General features: G+C 43.0%; 1 protein-coding gene across 6 annotated transcripts in view; it reads left to right on the plus strand.

Annotated features, from left to right (window-relative positions):
* The window catches only part of BEST3 (bestrophin 3), a 55,675-nt gene extending 43,278 nt beyond the window's left edge, over positions 1-12,397 (plus strand). For all 6 annotated transcript variants that reach the window (XM_010841530.1, XM_010841531.1, XM_010841533.1 and 3 more), the window contains one exon: positions 10,073-12,397. In XM_010841530.1, coding sequence (XP_010839832.1) covers positions 10,073-10,997 — 925 coding nt within the window. In that variant the 3' untranslated portion in view covers positions 10,998-12,397. The remainder of the gene's footprint in view (positions 1-10,072) is intronic.
* Positions 12,398-14,105: the final 1,708 nt, after the last annotated feature.

Here is a 14,105-nt window from a genome sequence, read left to right on the forward strand (position 1 = left end):
TTAGAAAGATGGTAACAATAACCCTGTGTACGAGACAGCAAAAGAGACACTGATGTATAGATCAGTCTTATGGACTCTGTGGGAGAGGGAGAGGGTGGGGAGATTTGGGAGAATGGCATTGAAACATGTATAATATCATGTATGAAACGAGTCGCCAGTCCAGGTTCGATGCACGATACTGGATGCTTGGGGCTGGTGCACTGGGACGACCCAGAGGGATGGTATGGGGAGGGAGGAGGGAGGAGGGTTCAGGATGGGGAACAAAGGTATACCTGTGGTGGATTCATTTCGATATTTGGCAAAACTAATACAATATTGTAAAGTTTAAAAATAAAATAAAATTTTTAAAAAAAGAAAAAAAAAAAAGAAAACATACCCAAACCCTTAAATGAAAACATTATTAGATCTTCTTCAGGCAGTAGCAGACACTTAATGCTTGATAAACCTCACCTAACCAAATCAAAAAACCTCCATCTAGTCAAGGCTATGGTTTTTCCAGTAGTTATGTTTAGATGTGAGAGTTGGACTATAAAGAAAGCTGAGCACCAAAGAATTGATGCTTTTGAACTGTGGTTGGAGAAGACTCTTGAGAGTCCCTTGGACTGCCAGGAGATCCAACCAGTCCATCCTAAAGGAGATCAGTCCTGGGTGTTCATTGGAAGGACTGATATAGAAGGTGAAACTCCAAAACTTCGGCCACCTGATGGGAAGAGCTCACTCATTTGAAAAGACCCTGATTCTGGGAAAGATTGAGGGTGGGAGGAGAAGGTGACAACAGAGGATGAGATGATTGGATGGCATCACTGAGTCAATGGACATGAGTTCAGGTAAACTCCAGGAGTTGGTGATGGACAGGGAGGCCTGGTATGCTGCGGTTCATGGGGTCACAAAGAGTTGGACATAGTTGAGTGACTGAACTGACCAAATGAAACCTAGAATATTCAAACTCAAGTCAAATTTGCTGAAAATAAATTTCTCTTTTAAGCAAATGAAAAATAAGATTCAGGCCCAGGCCACCGAAGCTAGCTTTAGGGAGAATGCTTTCTGCACATTTTACCATCATGAGTTCATTCCAAAATTCTTATTATTTTTTAGATACTTGGATTTATCTGTTAGCACATACTTTTAAGGCTCTGAGGAATGGAATACATGGAAATTAAAGACCTGAAGTCTCATAACTCCCTTTAATCCTGTGTTGGAAATCAAAGCAGCCAAGAGTAAAGCAGCAAAGACCCCTTTAAGGCATTGGAAAAAACCCTAACAAAATATTCATCCATAACAGCTAAAGGACCTGAAATTCTGGAGAAGAGAGGTTGCGCTGCTTAAGAAGTGAATCACTCAAGTGTGTTGTGAGGGGCGTCCACGTGGGGCTGTGCTCACCGTGTGCTGCTCATCTAAGAGCAGCTCTCAGTCTGGCAACCTTAAACCTGCTGACTGAAGTCCTTTTCAAAAATCACTGCTGTATTGGGCTTTCTGCCATGATTCAAATATGTCAAAACTTCCTCACATTGGTAGTGTTCTCAAGGAATAGGTCTGTGAAGTCAATTAAGTATCCTTAACAAAGAGGTTGTTGTTCAGTCTCTAAGTCATGTCCAACTCTTTGTGACCCCATGGATTGCAGCACGCCAGGCTTCCCTGTCCTTCACTATCTCCCGGAGCTTGTTCAGCCTCATGTCCATTGAGTCAGTGATGCCATCCAACCATCTCATTCTCTGTCATCCCCTCAATCATCCTGCCCTCAGTCTTTCCCAGCATCAGGGTCTTTTCCAATGAGTCGTCTCTTCGCATCAGGTGGCCAAAGTATTGGAACTTCAGCTTCAGCATCAGTCCTTCTAATGAGTAGTCAGAGGTGATTTCCTCTAGGATTGACTGGTTTGATATCCTTGGTGTCCAAGGGTCTCTCAAGAGTCTTCTCCAGCACCACAGTTTGAAAGCATCAGTTCTTTGGCACTCAGCCTTCTTTATGGTCCAAATCTCACATCCAGTAGACAACTACTGGAAAAACCACAGCCTTGACTATATGGACCTTTGTTAGCAAAGTGATGTCTCTGCTTTTTAATACGTTGTCTAACTCCAGTCTGTTATGTCCCCTGCATTGGCAAGTGGGTTCTTTACCCCTAGCATCACCTGGGAAGCCCTAAGGAAGAGGGCTTCTTTCCACCTGGGAAGAGGAAAGGTATTCAAATTTCCATTAGAGTTCCTTCTGGGTAGGAACTGAGGACTTTAAGATTTATTCAGCTCTGTCAAATTACAACCATTTACCCAGAAATCATTCCAAAAGTTCTAAAAATGTTAGAAATAATACAATTACTTTTTTGCAATTATACATATATGTATCTAATGTGCACAAAGCATTTAGGATAGTACAGTACATTTGGAAGTATTCTTAGTAATATTAGTTCAAATTTTCAAAATATGTATTCAGGCAAGCAGACTGTGTCAAATTGTGGTTAAATATACTTCTAGATGGATGTTTTATTCAGTAATCCCTTCTTAGCCAACTATATTCAAATATTTTAACTTAACAAGAAAATACATAGTCTGATATATATATATATATATAATATATATATACATATATACTATTACATGCGTGTGCCATAAACAACCAAAAGTATCTCAAAATCTGAATCACTAACTTCAACAAAAATGTATTCTTGGAACATTGATTTTCACTTACTGTACAAAAAAAGGAGAGATGGAAATTCCCAAGGACGTGAATGTGCATTAAGTTTGTAATTGTAGAACTTGCTCAGGGATTTTTTCATATACCGACACAGGGTACCGCTGATGCTTAGTTTTCACTGTCTAAGTGGTATGAGAGGTACAGACAGCTTCGTGTCCTTTTCTAACAAAATTCACATCGGATACAACAGTATTGAAAGGTGGGGACTGTAACTTTGGGCCACAATTTCTTTTTGCGACAGCCAGTGTAGACTGGGTCAGCAGAACCAAAGTGATAACATGAGGCTGGATATGCCTGTTATTTAACCAGAATTGCCATAATCCTTGGTCCAAACTAGTAGAGAGGCAACAGAAAGGCCTCCGGAGGATGGCTAGCTCTCTGGGCTCAGCAACCTCCCATGATGCTTCACTGCTTAAATCTCTCTCTCATCAGGGAAGGAGCAGGCAGGCAGGTTGCTGGGTGACTACAACCTCCGTCAGCCTGCCTCTGTCAACTTAGCATGAGGGTTTTTACTCATTTGATAAATCCCTAGTTAGCTTTGACAGTGATTCTGCAGTGCAGAAGGTTAAAAATAACAGTGTGCACCTCTAATGGGTCTGAAGAGTACATTTCCTTTGCCCATGAATAAACACTCCTGCACACGTGTCTCTACCCTGATAGATTCTCAGGCAAATTCCTGGCTCCCTCCAAGGCAGCTGCTTGACTTTGAGGACACTCACAATTTGAAACAATAAATCTGACATGAGACGTAGAGCCCATTGTATTAAATATCATTTTCCTAAATTTCTCATTTCAGCTCTGTTCAAATGACCTCTTATTATTTTGATTTAAATGTCAAAATACCACTTCAAAAGTGGCCACAAAGAAAAAAAGAGAAACATCATCTTGTTTTATTGTTTGAAGTTCTATATTTACCTGATCACACTAAAGAGAAGGGGTTTGTTTTGCAAAAGGCTTGCTTTGAAAAACTACATTAAATCTTTCAAGTCGTGGGGCCCGTTTTGGTCTTTCCATGTTAGACACACCCCAAGAAGTCTGGATGTCAGCTGCCATATTCTGCAATCCTGTGCCCAGCCTCTTATTTTTTGTAGCAACAGGAAGTGACAAGCGTTCTCCTGTACCCCTGAGCAACCCAAGCACCTTTTCAAGAGGCCTTAATTGTATCAGAGCCCTCAGATATTAGTTATTGGCCAGGGAGACTGTGGAGTTGGTGGTTTTGTAGGTATCCAAAAGATACTCTTTAAACCTTTATCACTTTATTTTTAATTAAAAAAAATTTTTTTTTTTTTGGCTGCACGAGGTCTTCGTTGCCATGCAGGCTTTCTCTAGTTGCAGCAAGTGGAGGCTACTCTTCACTGCATTCTCATTGCAGTGGCTTCTCTTGTGGAGCACAGGCTCTAGAGCGTGGGCTTCAGTAGTTGCGGAGCACGGGCTTTAGTTTTCTGCAGCATGTGGATCTTCCTGGAGCAGGGATTGAACCCATCTCCCCTGCTTTGGCAGGCAGATTCTTAACCATTGGACCACCAGGGAAGTCCTCAATAGGTATTTTAAAAACTGTTTCTTTTTAGCCCTTGAGATTAAATTAAGAATACATCCCAATTCTGACATGTAGATGTGACTTGTAGAAATAATGCGTGCTCTCCCTCCTTTCAGAACCAACTAGCCTGCTGAGCTTAATACAAACTCTTCTCCCTCCCCAACGTATACTCCTCCTCCCTTTCAAAAATAGCCTAATACTTGCCACAACCTTTCTCATTCTCTCTTTTTCTACACTGATAATTTATATTGTGCCATAAATGGTTTGTTTTTTGTTTTTTGTGGGATTTGACAATGTCTGCAAATGGCACCCAAAACAATATTGGGAGGCAAGTGAGGGCAGTCCTACCATCTGATTGGTTTTATCAACTTTCTCTCAAAAAACCCAGTTCCCCCTATCCTTTCATTTGCCCTCCATCTACTCAACATCCTCATCTCATCATTAAATGACTATAGTAGTCATCCCTTCCAACATGTTAATTGTTAGGTGGCAGCTTGGAGGTGTAGTAACATTTTAAAGGACACTCTTAAAGGAGAGAAGGGAGTGACCTTCAGACAGACTCTATTATTTCTTCCAACCATATGTAGTCAGTGGTGCTTTAGAAATCATCTCTAAAAGTTTGCCAGTCATTGACAGAGTCCTTTTTATATTGTCTACTCTTCAGAGCTTTTCCACATATATTATTCCTTTTGAACTTCCAAACACCCTTGTAAAACAAGTTGAGTATTGTTGTCACGCTTAGTTTCTCATACATCATACTTAGTTTCTCAAGTATGATGCTAAGCCACAGGGAGGTTAACTGACTCTCCAAAGTTCACACAGCTAATTAGCATTAGCCTGGGCAGCAGTCATCCTGGTTCTGCAAGCTCCTGAAATAAATTATCCGCCTTACCACAGAGGTAATTCTCAAATTCCATCCTCTGGACACTAATGGCTGCATGGCACTTTTCATGAATGTCCTCCGGTCTCTAATTACCTGCCTATCTCAGTCCGAGTGAATTCCAGAACATAAGATTAGATTTTCAGCTGACCTTCTCTAACATATAGCAATATAATGAGGATGCTTACATTCTATGACATAATGTTTCTGCTATAATTGTTTTGGGGCATTTTAAGTGGTTTTATATCTGGGCCTCAGGACTGTACTTATCCTGTACTAAAGGTACATTTAAAAAATTAAATGAGGAGAATAAAGTCTAAAAGGACTTAAAAGGTGCTTGGGAATAAAGAATCTTTAATATATTAAATTCTGCATTTGTTTTTATGTGATTGGCTGCCCTGGGTTTTAGTTACAGCATGCAGACTCTCAGTTGTGGGATCTAGTTCCCTGACCAGGGATTGAAGCCAGGCCCCCTACCCTGGAAGCACAGAGTCTTTGCCACAGGCAAGTCCCTATTCTGCATATTTTAATCATTAAACCATTTTGTTCTCAAACCACAGTTTCCGTTGTCATACTGGGAACCATGACTGTCAGAGAAAGGAGATGGGCCTTGGGGGTTGGTAATGAAATCTTCCATCACAAAAACATTTGGAAGAAAGGTCATTAAGCCCATTATGCAGGGGAGTTTCACTTTGGCTCTTTGATAACATGGAAAGCAGGAGGGCTTCCTTCGTCACTCCAGCATGCGGTTCGTAAAACTGCCCCCTGGTCACAGACCACCAAGTGTTCTTCCAAAGACCCACTAAGAGGTCTTTCTGACTAATGGTATGGGAAATTCCCACCTCAGGTTTCTTATCCAAAGCATTTTTGGGTGAGAACACTCAACAGTGCTGCTCTCCATGTAGCTTTTCCCACTGGGACATGACCACCAAATGACACGACTCTAGATAGGCCTTCCATTCGCAGAGACAACCCACAGCTGCCCACTGCCCCTGGGGTAAAGTCCTAATCCTTCTACTTGGTATATATGGCTCTTCATAACACAGTCCAGGACTACCAGTTTTATGCCTGACACTATTCTGTGTTTGACACAAATCCAAGTATTTCCTATTCACAAACACCTAAAGTTCCCTGCTGTCTCATTTGCTCAAGTCACTTTTTCCACCTGGAATATTCTTTCCCTTCTCTGTTTATCTGATTCCAGTGCAGTGTCAAAGACCAACTCAACTTACTCTAGGAACTTCCTTGGCAGTACAGTGGTTTAAAATCTGCCTTGCAATGCAGCAGATGCAGGTTCGATCCCTGGTCAGGGAACTAAAATCCCACATGCAATGGGGAAACTAAGCCTGTGCGCCACTACTGAGCCTGTGTGCCGCAGCAAAGAAGCCAAGTGATGCAACTAAGACCCAACACAACCAAATAAATATTTTTTAAATGTGATTTGTCCCCAATTTAGCTATTTATAAGCATGTCTTCTTCCTCCTTTTAGATTTTGTGATATAGAGTTTAAGGCAACAAATGTGTTTGTGGTAGATGCTCAATGCATTCAGTTAGGGATGTGGATGAATCTCATGTGTCCATACCACAGTCTCAGAGGCAGGAAGGTGCAATAGGACCTCATGGGTAATCCTGCCCAATGTCAGCGGGATAATCAGTGGAACAGCAGCAAGAACACTGACCTTTCTGGCATTTACTCTTTGCAACTGATTTGGTTTTCTCCAGTGTATGGCCCAAGACCTTAATCCTTTACCTCAGTTGAGTATATACATCCACTACATCAGTGCATAATTAGAAAGGTTTTTCTATAGGGTTCATGAAGTTTTGAAGTAATAATAATATTAACATTTTTTCCTAGAAGATTTTGCCATTCTTACAAGGTTGTGTGGCTTGGAAATAGTTAAGGGGAAAAAAAGAAGTAGTTAAAGAAGATAGGCTTCCCTGGTGGCTCAGATGGTAAAGAATCTGCCAGCAATGCAGGAGGCCTGAGTTCAATCCTTTGCTCAGGAAGATCCCCTGGAGAAGGGAATGGAAACCCACTCCAGAATTCTTGCCTGGGAAATCCCACGGACAGTGGAGCCTGGGGGGCTACAAGTCCATGGGGTGGCAAACAGTCAGATATGACTGCGTGACTAACATTTTCACTTTAAGGAAAACAAATCCCAAATAAAAAGTCAAGCTCCCACATGGAGGACAGAGGCCTGTCTTATAAAGAGGCGTTGTCAGGCACACCTCGGTTCCCAGAGCATGTCCAGCACGGCAATCTTAGGGATCCACTGCTCCCATGTCCTCTGTAACTAAATGGGTTCCTGGATTATGACTGGAGATCTGACCTAATGAAATGCACCAAGTAGTGTCACCAAGGCTGCTGAAGCATGAACCTGGCATTTCTCAAGTCAGTGTAACAGAATCTGAGCTGTGCAGGCTGGAGGCTGGGCCAGAAGGCTATCTGGTAGCCAAGCACACTGCCACAGCTTTAGAATAACAGTACAAGGTGGTAATCGGATGCCATCCCACCACATTTAGCCAGTTAATCATCTCAATCGTCCATCTTTTATTCATTAACACAGAGGAATGACGTTGTCTTTGGCCACTCACTTTGCCCTTTCAGGTTACCAATATTATGCTGTTCCAATTTTTTCCTCCATGTCTCATAAAATGCACCCAGTTTTAGCATCTTGTCACTCAGCAGACGTCAGTGCAACACTGGAATGGGATGGCCAGGTCACTGTTGCTCCCAGCGTCAGCAGGAGCATCTGTATAAGGGCAAGTCTTTAAGCCGTTCTTCTTGGAACTTTCTTAAAACTGCATGTTCACAGTGATGTGAGACAAATAACCGCATGATCCAAGGCAGGAGCCTACCTTACTAAACAGTATCTCTTACTGTTATCTCAATCATCCATTTATTTCAGCCTTGAAGGAGAAGGTTAAAAATGGTAGGGTTATTTGTGCATACATGTGTGCGTGATCAGTCGTTTACGCACTCAGTCATGTCTGACTCTTTGTGAGCCCATGGACTGTAGCCCTCCAGCCTCCTCTATCCATGGAATTCTTCAGGCCAGAATACTGGAGTGGGATGCCATTTCTTCTTCCAGGGGATCTTACAGACCCAGGGATTTGAACCTGCATCTCTTGTGCCTCCTGCATTCTGCATTGGCAGGCTGATTCTTGATCACTAGCGCCTCCAGGGAAGCCCAGGATTATTTATTTTATGTCTCAAGGTTAAAAATTCAACAGAGTATTCTTCAAAATACCAAATCAATCAGACTTAATCACCAGTGGAGCCCAACCACATTGCAAGTCCATACCACCTCCAGGGAAGTACTCCTTCCACAAATACAGAAACACAAAGAATGGGCAAGGAATCATACCAAAGACCTCTGTGCAAAGAATATATTGTACATATTATTTTATCCCTGGGTTCTACCTCAACATTTGACACCTATGTAGCAGACTTCATATAAAAGGGATTAAGAACAAAGGCTTTGGCGCTTACAGTATTTACAACTTTTTTAAGGGGACACATGTTTGAGAGAGAGGACCATTTTAACAATTATTTGTTGCTGTCATGTTGCAAATGTCTTTTTCCTTAACTTTATTTCAAATTCCATAGTTGAAGTTTTTGATGGAAAACAAGACGCAAGGGGTTCTGTTTGTGGAAATAGAAAGGAGTGCACATGAGGGGCAGAGTGTGTTTTCTTTGGCAGTTCCTGTGCTACCATTTTGTCTTTGTTTTTAGTGCTGGAGGGCAGCACATTGGCAAGTAAGGCTCTAGTTAGCTTCATACTGTATTTACAGCCAGTTCAGTTCAGTTCAGTTCAGTCACTCAGTCGTGTCCGACTCTCTGCGACCCCATGAATCGCAGCACGCCAGGCCTCCCCGTCCATCACCAACTCCCAGAGTTCACTCAGACTCACGTCCATCGAGTCGGTGATGCCATCCAGCCATCAACTATGGGTTAAAATGTCTGTGATGCATACAGAATTAGCACTCAACTTCTCTTAAGAATGAAAGCTTAATGTCTAATTTCAAACATTCCCTGAATATACTTCCTCTGTCTAATCATACATTAACTGCCAGCAACTTTTATAAAGTATACACAAATGGATTATTAGGAGAAAAAACAAAGGTTTTGGAATCAGATATTCTGGGTTCAGCCCTCACTAGTTGTATATAGCCTTAACGAATCTCTAGGGCCTCAGTTTCCTTACCTGCAGAACGTGAATAATAACGGCACAAGCATACTGTGATAATTGCTTGAATTAGTACATGGGAGGTGCATGGTCAGTAAATGTTAGCTGTTGTTTGGATTGTCTTGAATTTAGCTAGGATACATTGTTTTGGGGGTTTATATATACCCTGGGAAAACATGGCTTTAGTTCACCTGTAACAAAAGAGAAAGAACACATATTATATCTTTTTTTTTTTAATGTCCAAGTCTCTAGATCCTTGATTCTCCAAGTCTGGGCGGGGACCTCTGGAAAATTCCCAAGAATCAAGACCCCGAGATCCAAGCCCTTAAGGTCAAAGCTATTTTCATAATAACAATAAACTGTTATGTGCTCTTTTCACTCTTGTTTTTTTGTGAGTATACAATGGAATTTTCCAGAGGCTACATGCTATGTGATGATGTCATCACTGAGTTCATGAAATGTGCGCTTGGACATTCTTGTGCTTTTTTATAGTCCTCAGTCATCGTTTCCAACACTGTAAATAGCAGTAGCCATAACCACATAAACCAATCTCTCCAGGGTACTCAGTAACTTTTAAAAAATTTGTAGAAGACCCAAAAGTTTGAGAACCTCTGCTAGATTATCTCACGTTAAAGTACCCTACTCTCTCCTCCATTTCAAAATCTATAATGTGCAAATATCACACTTGGTCCTTAATTTTGAGACTCTGCTTGGCCTTTGACCCCCAAGGTCAACCCCCTGAAGCTGCTCTGCCTGCCTTTTGTCCTCATGTGTTTCAGGTTGTCTGGGTCCGATCTGCCGGGTGACGAGTGGCTGTGGGATTTTGAGAAGCACGGTCATCGCCGTTCGGTGATTAGAAGAGTCAAGAGGTTCCTGAGCGCTCACGAACACGCCGCCTCAAGCCCCAGGAGGAGAAGCTACGGGAGGCAGGCCAGCGACAGCTCCATGTTCTTCCCCCCGCGCGACATCAGCCCAACCAGGGATCTGCTGGATGTGCCTCCTACAAGCCCTCACCGTGCCTCGGCCGCTCGGAAGCACCCCCAGTCTCCAAAGGGGAGCCCCAAGCTGCACTCCAGCCTGGGAGAGCTGTCCACCATCCAAGAGACCAGCCTGAGTCCACAGTCCAGTGTGAGGGGCTCCCCCACCAAAATGCCGCAGGTCGCCGAGGTGTTGGTCACAGCCACCAAAGCACTGGCGCCTGCGGCAGAGCACGACCGCCGTGACTCCACGGCCTCCATCCAGAGCTCCGACTTTACAGGGCTTCAGCCCAGCAGGCCTGGGCAGCAGGAGGACCCTGTGGGGTCAGTCCCGTTCTCCTTCGAGAAAGTCATGCCTCCTAGGGACCCTCGTTCCCAGACTGTTCCAGCCAAAGCTGAGAAAAACAGCCTCAAGTCTGCCTCTGAGGAGGACCCTCATGAGAACGACAAGTCCCCCCAAAAGTGGAGGCTCCCGGACTCCAGCCACACCTCCCTGGCAGGCCTAAGTCTGGATCCCATGAACCCTGAGCCACTTCCTTTACTGGACCCAGAAACATCCTCAGAGACCAGTGGAATCACGTTTGCCGCGGGTTCTCGAGTCTCTCCTGATGTGCTGTATTTAATAGAAAACCTGGACACCAAAGAAACAGATATTGTAGAGTTCAACAATGAGCAGACGGAGGAGTCTCCCAAGGGAAGGCCAGAACGTTCTAGGACCTGGTTCTAGCCTAGATTCTTACTTCCCCAAAAGTTCAAGCAGTAGTTCCAGAACATACCTGGGGGCTGGTCAATTTTTTTTGAAATGATCATACTGTGTAAGCTACTTAAAACTTTGAAGGGCATTACAATACTGACATTACGGGAAGATCAAACACATTCATGCTATCTACCACAAAGTGACTTTCATGGAAGTTACACAGACCACAGTGATGTACCTTAAACAAATAAGGAATCATACAAATTCATAGACTGTTGTAAATTATAAATTCATAGACTGTTATAAATTATAAATTCATAGATTGTTATAAATTATAAATTCATAGTTTGTTAAGCTGTGAAAAAGGCTTTATAGATCACAGTCCGATCCCCTAGTTTTGCCAAAAGGGAGACGAATGATTCTCTCTTCCCTTCTTTTCCCCCCTTTCTTCTTTTCTTCAGTTATAAAGACTGGGAAATGGATCATATGATGCTTCAAAAGCCCCTTCCTAATGCTGATTTCCCTGTGTAAGGCCTTCTAACCATCTCACTCCGCTTTCTATAACTATCTTAATTTCCTAATTCTTAAGTTTCATCAGCATCAGAAAGCTCCATCTCCCTTCAATTTTCTTTTCAATTTTCAGGACTTTATTTTCCTCTCATCTGCCTTTATTTCCTCATCCTTTTATCCTCTCTTCCCCCTAGTCTTTCTCCCTCTCCAATTGACTCTATTCCCTCCCCTGCTTTCAGGTTGTAACCTTTTCTCAGCCGACTCTGTTGCTTACTTCCTGCCATGATTTTCAAGGAGGTTTTGGCAAAGTTTCCAATGGAGCAATTAATAAGTGTCAGTAAATCCAGCCTGACTTCACCCAGCCTCGCAGGAAGGGGCGTGGGAACTTGCTGTGTCTCCACCGTGGCCATCTCCTTCCACAAGCACTCTTAGGTCCTGAACACTGGAGGAGCAATGAGGCCATGAAAGCTGCATAACCAAATGCTTCAGAAGTAAATGACAAGGTTTGAAACTGTTCCACTCAGATTCTTTAAGTAAAAATCCCCATTATGTCACAACACGGGACCAGCTACTGTGTCTGGCAGGTTGTCTGGGATGAAGTAGGGTATTGGAGCTGGGAGGTTAAGGGAGTCCAGGATCACAATGGGAGGGGATGCTGACTAACTTCCTCCAAGGAGTTCTTGGTCTTATCTGATGGGGGCTCCCAACTTTGCCCAGAAGGCCATGTCTAAAGAATGCTGCTCTATTTCTGTCATATGATGAAGCTCGACTGCAAGCTTAAGAAACAAAATAATCCTAATTGCTACCACTTATTGAGTGTTCACAACAGCATGTAAAGTTCACAGATAATCCTACTAATCCTCACAGGAATCCCATGAATTGATATACTATTATCTCTATTTTTTTTTTTTTTGGACCTTGGCTATGGCAGTCACATTTATTTTTTAGTTTTTTAACTTATTTATTTTTCAATTGAATGATAATTGCTTTACAAAATTTTTTTGTTTTCTGTCAAACATCAACATGAATCAGCCATAGGTTCTATTTTTTACCTATTTTAATCTACTTTTTAAAGGAGTCTTTCATTTCTTAATGTTAGTTGTTATTGTTATTCTCTTATTGAAATAATATACCTTAGACCAATGCTTATTTGCTTTCTGTTTTGTTTTGTTTTGTTTTTTGACTGCATGTCATGTGGGATCTTAGTTCCTGGACCAGGGATTGACCCCCAACCCCCTGCAGTTAAAACCATGGAGTCTTAACCACTGGAACACCAGGGAAGTCCCTATCTCCATTTTAAAGATGAAAAAAACAGAGGCTTTAGAGAAATAATTTGACTAAAATTACCAAACCAGGAAATGGCAGAACTCAGATTCAAGCCCAGGTTTCTCTGACTCAGAGCTCACCTTCTGGTCCAGCATGCTTCATCCCTGTGCTACGTTGCCTGCAGGGCCCTGAATCTGCCAGGACTTTGTCCAGAATTCTGGAGGATGCCCCACGGGAGCCGGGCATAAGACTCTCCAGGCTCGGAGGCCTGTCCCGGTCCTCTCCATTGAAGTCTACCTTGACTTTTTATGTATGCACACAGGAGGGCAGTGTTCCAGCATGAAGCCTAGCCATGGTCCTCTTCATTTCTGAGGACACAAGAAAATTAACAGAACCCTCGCCTCCCTTCCCCAGCTTCTCCCAACAAGCAATGTTATATATAGCACGTTTTGACAAGACATGGCCACCCAATGGGCCACCCCAGCTGCATGACAGCAATGACATTTACTTGAACTAACTTTTTGCGAAGGGCTAAAAGGTCATAAGAAGACTCTTGAGAGTCCCTTGGACTGCATGAGATCCAACCAGTCCATTCTGAAGGAGATCAGCCCTGGGATTTCTTTGGAAGGAATGATGCTAAAGCTGAAACTCCAGTACTTTGGCCACCTCATGCGAAGAGTTGACTCATTGGAAAAGACTCTGATGCTGGGAGGGGTTGGGGCAGGAGGAGAAGGGGACGACAGAGGATGAGATGGCTGGATGGCATCACTGACTCGATGGACGTGAGTCTGAGTGAACTCCGGGAGTTGGTGATGGACAGGGAGGCCTGGCGTGCTGCCATTCATGGGGTTGCAAAGAGTTGGACACAACTGAGCGACTGAACTGAACTGAAAAGGTCATAATATTGGAACAAATGGTATCCATTGATGGTTCTCTATATTGGTCAACAGTGTTACACCTAGGAAAAGTACCCACATTCCTGAAGCATTATCTACAGACTATGAAGTCAGACCCCAATGCAACACGGGTATAACACAGGAACCCTAACCTTTCCCACACTCTTTTCTTTAAAATACTTACTTATTTGGCTGTGTCCGGTCTTAGGTGCAGCATACGGGCTTCTCTAGTTGCAGAGCATAGGCTTCTCTCTAGTTGTGGCACGTGGGCTTAGATGCCCCATGGCACATGCAATTTTAGTTCTCCAACCACGGATGGAACCCAAGTACCTTGCTTTGAAAGACAGGTTCTTGCCACGGGACCACAAGGGATGTCCCTCTTCCAATCTCTAAATGCTATTTTCTTGGATGTTTCTATTTAAATCTTCTATTCTCTTCTCTTTGGCTTTATCTATTGCTCAAATTC

This window comes from Bison bison, unplaced genomic scaffold, assembly GCF_000754665.1.
Source record: "Bison bison bison isolate TAMUID 2011002044 unplaced genomic scaffold, Bison_UMD1.0 scf7180017864163, whole genome shotgun sequence".
Lineage (NCBI taxonomy): Eukaryota > Metazoa > Chordata > Mammalia > Artiodactyla > Bovidae > Bison > Bison bison.